The 9,696-nt window shown below is 51.9% G+C and overlaps 1 protein-coding gene across 1 annotated transcript; it reads right to left on the reverse strand.

The window, feature by feature from the left end:
- Window positions 1–1,151: 1,151 nt before the first annotated feature.
- Guca2b (guanylate cyclase activator 2B) lies at window positions 1,152–3,417 on the reverse strand. Its single transcript, XM_055611300.1, has 3 exons — window positions 3,269–3,417; window positions 2,095–2,281; window positions 1,152–1,391 (listed from the first exon to the last, which is right to left on the reverse strand). Exons 1-3 carry the CDS (start codon window positions 3,356–3,358, stop codon window positions 1,330–1,332), a joined length of 339 nt encoding a protein of 112 aa, XP_055467275.1. The 5' UTR covers window positions 3,359–3,417; the 3' UTR covers window positions 1,152–1,329.
- Window positions 3,418–9,696: the final 6,279 nt, after the last annotated feature.

Below are 9,696 nucleotides of genomic sequence, written 5' to 3' on the forward strand. Positions count from 1 at the left end.
GTGTGTGTGTGTGTGTGTGTGTGTGTGTGTGTGTGTGTGTGTGTGTGCATTCGTGCAACCCCTGAAAAGGGTAAATGGTAAATGCATACAGATGATGTTTGGGCTCAGCATCAGGAGAGGCGGCATGGAGGCACTCAGCCCGTTAAGAGACACAGTCAGAGCTACACTGTTCCACCGCAGAGACTTGAGGCACCAGCCAGGGAGAGAGAAGGAGGAGCAGAGTGGGGCAGTGGGGTCTGGCAGCTATCTGTGGACTCAGCTGGCCCTTTGAAGCCAGCCTTCCTCCCTCCCAGATGCTCAGGTCAAAGGCTCAGGTTGTAAACCTGCCCTGTGGGAAACCCCATACCCAGAATTCCCAGCTCGCCTCCTGACTGGGGTGAAGGCCTCAGCTCCGTGGGCCCCACCTTCCATGGCTCAGGCCACAGCAGAGCACCAGTCACAAGCCGTGTGTCCTGTAGGTACTCTTCGGGGAGGGTGTATTTCCCATTGACCTTCCCTGGGGGCTGTCTTCCTGCCATGCAGGGGAGATGGATGAGGCCCACACTGGGCCTTGCCTTTGGCATCATCATCCATAGCCAAGGATACGTAGAGGCAATGACAGGGTGCCCCGAGCATGACTGTAGCACCCTGGGAAGAAGCTGCCTGTTGAGTCTGTGACCCTCCATGACTGGAGGGACAGTCGTTTCAAACACAGGAACTGGCCTTCACAGCAGCACTCACTTTTTTAGACTGACGAGGAGTCCGTGTTATCTCGTCAGGCGTTTAGGGAGCTGCATGGACCTAGACCACACTGGACGTTCAGGAAAGGGCAGCGTGCCCCTGGGTGTGGAGAGCAGAGTCTCCTGGCTGACACTGGACTTGGGGAGGAGACCGGTTGACAGCAGCCAATCCCAAAAAAAACCCTTGCCTTTCTCCAACTATTCTGTCAAGAGCCCTGGCCCTGGAGATGGAGAGCCTGGAAGTGCCAGGGAGGAGGTCCTGGGAGTCTGTGGGCTCTGTCACCTGACACACGGGTACCATGAGTCAGTTCCTTTGGCTTGAGAACGTGGGTGGGGAATTCCTACTTTCAGTTTGGCCTGTCTTTTCCTCCCATCCAGTGTCTCAAGATGCCACAGCCACAGCTCAGAAATGAACACTCAAGGACACTTGGGTTTGTGGGTAGCATCTTTATTCAGGTGCAGCTGCCCGGGGGACAGATGTGCCAACCCTGTGTCCCATTGCTTTGTCATGGATCCAGCTGTGCTGGGGGGGGGAGTGGTGATTACTTCAATGGTGGCCTGAGTATGGATGGGTTGGCCTTGGGGTGGGCTTGAGACACACGGAGTCATTTCAGCCGCAGCCCGTACAGGCGATGTTTATACACAGCTCACATTCGTCCATGGCGATGGTCTCTGTGCAGGGAGAAAGCAGGTTAGGTGAAATTGGAGCTTGGGGATCCATGGTCACAGATGCTGTCATCCAGGAGGAGCTGCTGGGGAGAGAGCCTGGCGCCTTCCTTATAGAAGCTACCGCTCTGGACTCAGAGTTGAGGGGGCCAGGACCTAGATTCCTCTCTCAGGTGCTGCCCTTCCTAGAAGAGGCTGGGCAAGGGACTTCCCCTCCTGGTCTGAGGTTCCTCATCACCCACATGGGCTGCTCAAACTGACCTGAAAGCTGTAGGAAGGATTCTGGGCAAAAGGGACAAATCAGGACCTGCCCAGAGCAGGCACACACATGCTTGCTGGCGGCAACAGCACATGCCCAGCTCTTCTGCAGCCTTCTGGTTTCAGCTTGGCTAACACCCCCCCCCTCCGGGGTGCTTTTCCAAGCCTGACCTCCTCAGGTGTGTCAGATGCCCCGTGCCTCGTGGAATCATGTCTGTCTCTTCCCAGAGTCCCTCCTTCTACCTGGGAAGAACTTCCCAGGGCTACGGAGTTCCTTTCCACCTGCCTCAGTGTGCCCAAAGTGGAGCAGATCTGGGGAGAACAGGGGCTGGGACCCCCCACGCTTCCTGTCCTCAGCCCCTGGGTTGCTTGACAGAAACAGCTGATGAGGGAGAGGCGGGGAGAGGATGTGGAGGGAGGGGCAGGAAGACCGGAGGGGCAGGACCCTTACTCAAGGCCTTGAAGATGCTGGCGGCCTCCTGAGAGGCGCAGACAGGTTGGAGGTCTGGGGGCAAGGCTGGGTTATGGCACACTCCAGGCAGGTGGCTATCGGTGGGCGTCAGGAGATTGGACATCTGCTGCTTCTCCAGCTCAGTCAGCTCTTTCACCGATTCCAGACGCACTTGGAAGCCATGGTACTGGGGGAGGAAGGGAGAGGAGTGACCAGGCCCTGGCTAGGAACAGGCAGAGCCATGAGACCGGACTCAGTAAGGTCCCATGGGTCCTCCGGAACATCCTCTGTGCTCACAGAGTCCAAGCCACACTGCCCGAAGCAGCTTGTGAGGAGGAAATCAGGGTGCTACCTCGTGATCTGCCACCAACATATCAGAAGCAGCCTTCTGTCACAGGCTGTCCGCACAGGCTGTGGAGCACTGTAGGTCAGCGCTGGGCATTAGACATAGGGAGACCCTTGTTTGCTCAAATCCTATCTCTGCCTCCAACCAGCTGTCTGTCTCTTCCCCATGCCCTTCATCCAACTGTCCATCTGTTCCCCACCTGTTCCTCCCCTGTGGAAGCCTGGCACCAGGCAGGCCAGATGACAGATCCCCTCCCCGCACTGGCCTGGTGAATCTCTCTGCTGAGATTGATTCTCTCAAGCCTGCCTAGACCCTTTTATTCTTCCCCTGGAAACCCTGCCAGGTACAGATGCCAAACTATGGTCACACAGGTTTAGCAAGACCAGAAGCATCCTGCCACACCATGGCCAGGCCCGATTCCATGCCCCACCCATCTAATAGTCCCTGAAAGGACATCTGAAGTCCATGTTCCCTGTTTCTGGCCTTTGCTCTGCCTAGAACATACTCACCTGGGCCTGACACCATTTGTCCTTCAGTGAGCACAAAGGTTCCCTGCCAGGAGACCATTCTGTTACTTGCCCGTGAAGGTGCCCACAGGGGAGGGCACACAAGAGGGGCCCCGTTCCCGTTATGCCCGTCTAGGCCTGACTCTCCTCTCCTTCCACATCGTGACTATGCTGACCTCAAAGGAGACCAGAGCAGAACAAACAGGTTGTCTCCCACTGTTGACACTCCTGTAGCCTCCACCCAGCAGGTGTCTCGGTATAGACCGGCTGCCGGGCTGAGCCCAGGTCCTTCAGGCAGAAGGTAGGCTCACCAGGGTCTCACCTTGATGTAGACACACTGTGCACCCTGCAGCAGCAGCAGCAGGACCACGGCAGCCCGAAGTTGGCTTCCTGACATGGCCCCGCTTCCCATCTCACACCCCTGGGCTCCTGCTTCCTCTGCTGTCCACCCAGCTGCCACCTGCCTCCTGGCCAGCAGCCCCTTATAGGCCAGGGTCCAGAGCTCTGGTCACTTATTAACTGTCTGGCTGGGGTGGGGTTGACAGAGGCTTGGCTCTTTGACAAATTCAGAGTTGGTTCTCAGGGAAGGGGGTAGGGGTGATGATGATGGAATATCCAGAGCACGTGGGAACGTGGTCTCCCAAGGCCCTGGCACAGACAGGGCTCTGTGGAAAGACCTTGGAACAGTTCCCTTTCCATTCACTCCTCCACACCTGGGATGAGAGGGAGCTGAGGCATCAAAAGAGACGCCCGGTGAAGGGATTCGCTCCAGGCCCTAATGACTGCACCGGCATGTCTTTAGCCCAGGCCAACCCATAGTTCTTTGAGTGAAAGATGCAGGTAGATGAAGCTTTTCTGGTATTAACTTCGCCCATGCCCAGCATCCTGCTCCAACCCCAGAACCACGGAAAGACCAGCCTTGTAACCAGTCCTTGCCCAGCCCTCTGCCTGCCACTTCCCATTTGTATCCAAGTCCCCCTGGTTATGTGTGTGACCTGTAGCAACTGTCTATTTTAGCAGCCAGCAGACCAACATGGTGTAAAAGAAAGAGCTCAGATCTCAGGAGACAAGGGTTCAATGCCAGCCAGCTCTGGGGCAGCAGCTGTGTGAGCCTGGGGTGGGGGGGGTGTCACATGAAATCTGATTGAGGTTTTCTGGGCTCTCCTGTCACACAAGCCTCTCAGAAGCCACCACAAAGGCAGCTGTGGGCATGATGGGCTCTGGCCCCTTGGAGTTTACCTTTATTTCCTGGGTGACTCATCTGTAACAGGTCCCTTAATCTCACAGCCGAGTCTCTGATGGTGCTGTCACCCTGGCCAGACCTAGCAGCCCTGGTCCTGCCAGGGCTCAGCTGGGCCCGGTACAGACTGACCGGTGTCTCAGCATAGGCTTCCCTGAGCGCCCACAGTCCCCTCAGATTTGGCAGTTAGATGAATGCTATGATGTGCTCCACCAGGCCAGTCTGGCTCATGCATGTGCAGTACACTTCATCTTGCGAGAACACCTAGACTTCGCCCTTATCTCACACCGAAATAGATAAAAAGGCTCAAGTGAACTTTGGAGTTTCTTACGTCTCCGCTTTGAATCCAGACTTCGGCCTTTATTCTTTGGAGTCTCTGGAGTCTCACATTCTCCTCTCTGCAAGATGCTAACAACTGTTAGATAACAGAGCTCACCTGCTTGATTACGACCAACGCGAGGCTTGACGAGGCACCTGCCCGTGCTGCCTTGGGGAGGAGGGACCAGATGGTATCACCTGCCTGGGCTCAGCCTCTGTTGCTACAGAAAAAGAAGCAAGAGCCTTGGAGGCAGGGAGGCCTGGCCTTGGACCCGGACTCCATCAGCTATCCAGCACGCAGCCTTACTTACCCTCGCCCAGTCTCCATTTCCTGTACGCTGAAGTCAAGAATACAATTAATCCCCTGACAGTGCTCGGGAAAGCTAACAGCCCGTGGGACGGTCCCTGTCCCCAAATAGATCATTTCAGCAGCACATGCCCAGGGACGCCTGCAGCAGGGAATACTTCCTCGTCCTCCCAGACAAACCCTGTCTCTGACTTGGAGGTGGTAATAGCTTTGACCCCCAGCTTTTTCAGGCTGGACTCAGCGCCATTCTATGCAGAGTGCTGGGTTGCTCAGTTCTGTCACCTCAGATACATGGTACAACCTCTGAGGTTTCAGCTTCCGGTGTGTAGAGAAATGGCTGGTCCCCAGTGTTTGAAATTGTCACGAGCCTGTTTGATTGCCATTCTCCCACTCTTTCTATGCGACAAGCTCAGCCTCCTGGCCACCGCTTCCAGGGACAGGAGCACAGCCTTCAGAGATGAAAGGTCCCGTGATGGGGGTTACCTTCCTTTCTCCAGCTGCTGGCTCTTCCAGCTAGGGCCATGGTTCCCAGGGAATGAGTCATGACTTCCTCTTCTGCCTGACAAGACTCAAACTTTCCAAGCCTGTCTCCTAAGCTCTTCATGAATGACCCACCATCCTTTGAGGCCAACTTGGCCACAGGTGCAAATCCTCACTGCCACCTGGAACAGCTCATTCATATCACCTGGTGTCATTTGGGCCCTTCCTCCTTTATGGGCACGGGAAGCCACCGCCATCGAAGCCTGTGGGAGCTCACACATATGAGGATGGGAGACGGTGTGCTCCTGTAAGTTTAGCTGCCTCTCTCCCCACACTGAGTCCTTGCTTGGTGTCTACCTTTATGGCACCTCTCAGAGCCCTTTGTCCACTTGGCTCTGGGCATATGGGCTTCCCGGGTTTTCTGATATCTCACCGGCCACATCTTTTCAGTTTCCTTGGCTAGTTGTCCCCTCTTTGCTATTCCCTAAAGTTAGAGCTCGCCCAGAGGCAACAGGACTGGTCCTTCGGCCTCCATCCTCTTCCTACAACCACCTACTTTGGTAAGTGTCATGCAGCTTCAAGGAACTTCATGCCCTCAGTCCCGAGGACTGCCTAGCCTGACCTCCCCCCTCCCATCAACCTACCCACCTTCTCAGCCTCTCCCATCACTGTTGATGATTTTACCCTTTGCCCAGGTGGCCAGGTCAAAACTGAAGGAGTTACTCTTGACACCTATTTTTCATTCACCAAATTAAACGCATTCAGTTGTATTGACCGTCAGAACATTCTTAGCTTTCAACCAATCAGGCCTCACCTCCTTCCCAAGGTCCAAGCTATCATCCTTGGCTTCCTGAATTATTGTAACAGCAGTGTTAGGCAGAGGTCTCCTGGGAAACAGTATCCACAGGACCTGCTCCTCTCTCTGTCTGTCAATCAATCATCAATCCATCTGTTTTCTATCTAGATTTACAGGCTCATGTGGCTAGCAGGACTGATGGGTCTGAAATCCATAGGATAGGTTGGCTGGCTGACAATTCAGCTAGGAGCTGTTGTGGAAGGCGGTAGTGAATTCTTATCATTTTATGTTGCCCTCGCGTCTATTTTAAATGCAACCTGGATGTTTTCACACTGGGGTGTGACAGTTTCTAATTTTACTCTCTTCTGCCCAGTTCCTCAATGTGATCGATCCACATGCCTACCTTAGATAACTGTTCCCTGGTGACCCCTACGGCATAGTTAAATATAGCCTGGCTGGCTCGGCTGACCCTCACACCACAGACGTCACTGCAACCACATCTCAGTCAATGTCACCTTCTGGGACTGGAGCCTGGGTCTGCTTTTGTGTTTTATGGCTTTTGTTTTATTTTGGACTGAGTTTCACTGCTGTGTAGACCAGGCTGGCCCAGAACTCATAGAATTCCTTATGCTTCTGACTCCTGAGTTCTGGGACTACAGGTTTGCGCCACTGAGCCCTGCAGTACTTGCCTGAGACCCACCATTTAAAGAGGGGTTCTCTCTCTGTCTCCTTCTGACTGTCTGTCTATTCATCCATCTGTCTCTCCAAGCTCTGCCCCACCTGCATGTGTGTGGATTCTGGAAGAAGACCCCAGATCTGTTTCCATCTTGTGGTTGTCTCTCCTAGTGACTGACAGCCGTTCTCCAAGAAGCCCACCGGAGAAGCAGTCTGGACTCTCAGGGCAGGGCAGCATTGGGACAGGCGGGTGGAGGCCCTGTGTTCAGTCCCCAGGCTCACCTCCTCTGAAAGCCTTAATCTTTGCTCTTGAGATCTTCAACTGACTGCAGCTCCCCACCCGGCAACCCAGTATGGAGGGCAATGAGCCCGGCTCAAGGCTTTATGGAATACCGGCATCAACCACATCTAAAAACATCTAGACTGGTGCTCGACTCAACAACGGGCTCTGCAGCCTCGCTGTGTGGAATCATAAAATGAGCCACCACGAGCATCCGAGCTGACTCACTGAGCCCACACTTAGCCCTCTGCTGGCCTTTCCCCACACATCAGTCAGCGTGATCCTGTGAAGGTCTGAGTCAGACCATAGCTGTCTCCGATCCAACCTCGGACAGATTCCCACTTCACACCCAGCAAACCCCAAAGGCTTCCTTCCATTTATGGCTTCCCTTGGGCACAACTTCTTCATCTTTAACTTCAGCTCTAAAATTGTGCTCTTTACCCTTTGGGCTTCATCAGTCCTCTAGCTTCCAAGCCCTCGCCCTCCCACCCCAGACATGTCAAAAACTACGTTTTACTAAATTCTAGGTTGGAGTGCAGGACAGTAAGTTTCACCACGGCATCTTCACATACAAGTGTCATTGTTCTGTGGCCTCATCGTGGCTGGTTCCATTTCCTGGCTGCTGTGAGCGTTGCAGCTACACAAGCGGACTTCTGCATGTTTCTCTGTGCTGCACCGACATAGCGTTTAGGTCTGTACTCAGGAGTGGTACAGCCGGGGCACGTGATAGATCCAGTTTCTGTTTTTTGTTTTGTGAAGAGCCAACATGCTGGCTTCCACAGCGGCCACACCATTTTCACACTCCCATGAGCAGTGAGTAGGTCTTCCTCTCTCCCCACGGCCTTGCCAGCATTTGCTGCCATTTGTTTTCTTGACCATGGCCATTTCATCGAGGGTGACAGAGAGTCTCCAAACAGTTCAGATTGGCATTTCCCTGATGGCTAGTCAAGTATTTACTGGGCATTTTTTTTTTTTTTTGAGAAATGTGTTCAGTTCATTAGATTGCTTATTGATTTGGAGGATGTTTTATTTTGGTGTGTGTGTGTGTGTGTGTGTGTGTGTGTGTGTGTGTGTTGTTGTTGACATAGCATCTCACTATGCAGTCCTGGCTAGCTTGGAACTTATACAGAGATCAACCTATCTCCCCTCTAGAGTTCAACCTAGTTAGTGTTTAATTTTTACAATTATGTATTTATCCTGGATATTAATACTCTATATGATGAACAGATAAATTTTCTCCCATTCTGTCTCTTCACTGAGGCTGTTGTCTGTGCAGAAGCCTCTTCATTTCATGAATTAAGCCTTTTCCATTTCAACCCCATTTGCCAGTTGTTAGGATCATTTCCTGTGCTGTTAGAACTTGCCACCTTGAGATGTTTTACTCATCTCATGTCCCCATGCAGTTTCAAAATTTCAGGTCTTACATCAAGATCTTCCACCCATGTTGAATTCACTTCTGTTCTGGGTGAGAGAGACGGGCCTGATTTCACTTTCCCAGCACCTGGTGCTAAGGGAGCCGAGTTTTCTCCAGCATCTGTTTTAACAACTTTGTCTGAAATTAAACATCTCTAACTGCGGTTCAGTGCTGGGCGCTCCATGGGACCCACTGGTCTGTGCTGGCTTTTGTGTCAGCATTGCATTCATCATGGCTCTGTGGCATAATTTAAGATCAGGCATTGATCGTAAATCAACCCCTCTAGTCCTGGGGTCTGCTAAGGATTGCTTTGTGCTTCCATGTGAATTTCAGCTTCTTTTTTCAGTGTAGAAGTCCACTGGGATTGTTGTGGGATTACATTGGGCCTGGATTGTGTTCAGTCATGCAGCCATCTTCTCGACATTAATTCTGACAGCCCACCAGCACGAGAGCCTGCTTCTAGTGTTTTCTGTAATTTCTTTCTTCAGTAGCTTTAAGTTTTCACTGTAGGAGTTGTTCACCTCCTTGGGATTTCTTTTTTTGAAACTATTGTGAATGTGATTTTTCCCCTCTGATTTCTTTTTTTAAAAATCCATTATTGGAGTACTGATTTTTGTACACTGACTTTGTGTCTATTGCTTTGCTGGGAGTGTTTATCAAGTCTAAGAGTCTTCTGGTGAAGTCTGAGGGCTTTTTCAGTATAGGAGTGTACCATCTGCAAATTGGCATAAGTGGCTTCTTCCTTTTCCTATTTATATCCCTCTGAGTTTTTTTGTTTTGTTTTGTTTTTGTTTTTGTTTTGTTTTGTTTTTTTTCCCTTGCCTCACTGGTCTCCTCTTGATGGGTCAAGTACTGCAGTGAATATGAGTAGAGTGACTGGGCACCAAGTGAATCCTAGATCCTGAGGGAAACGCCCTCCCAGCCCCCCATTTAGTATAACACGGGGCTCTATTTTTGTGTTGAAGCCTTTATTGTGTGGAGGTCTGCTTCTATTTCCACCTTCTTCGGGGCTTTTATGATACTGAACTTTGTAAAAACTCACCAAAGCTCTCTTACCTCAGGTCCATGCTCCTCACCCAGGTCTCTGCTCAAACATCACTCCTTCAAAGAGACCTTTCCTGATCCTCTTATCTTGACAGCTTCCCCTATGACTCCACATGCCCTGACTTTGCTTATGGCATCTGTTGTACCTATCTATCTATCTATCTATCTATCTATCTATCTATCTATCTATCTATCT

This window comes from Psammomys obesus, unplaced genomic scaffold (genome assembly GCF_907164565.1).
Source record: "Psammomys obesus unplaced genomic scaffold, mPsaObe1.curated_primary_1811, whole genome shotgun sequence".
In the NCBI taxonomy this organism is placed as follows: Eukaryota; Metazoa; Chordata; class Mammalia; order Rodentia; family Muridae; genus Psammomys; species Psammomys obesus.

Excerpts from the sequence above, each read along its gene's own strand:
- Guca2b (XM_055611300.1), bottom strand. The coding sequence starts at position 3,358 with ATGGGAAGCGGGGCCATGTCAGGAAGCCAACTTCGGGCTGCCGTGGTC. Across the intron at positions 2,282-3,268 it reads CACAGTGTGTCTACATCAAG|TACCATGGCTTCCAAGTGCG; the intron begins GTGAGACCCTGG and ends TTCCTCCCCCAG. Across the intron at positions 1,392-2,094 it reads CAGCATCTTCAAGGCCTTGA|AGACCATCGCCATGGACGAA; the intron begins GTAAGGGTCCTG and ends CTCCCTGCACAG.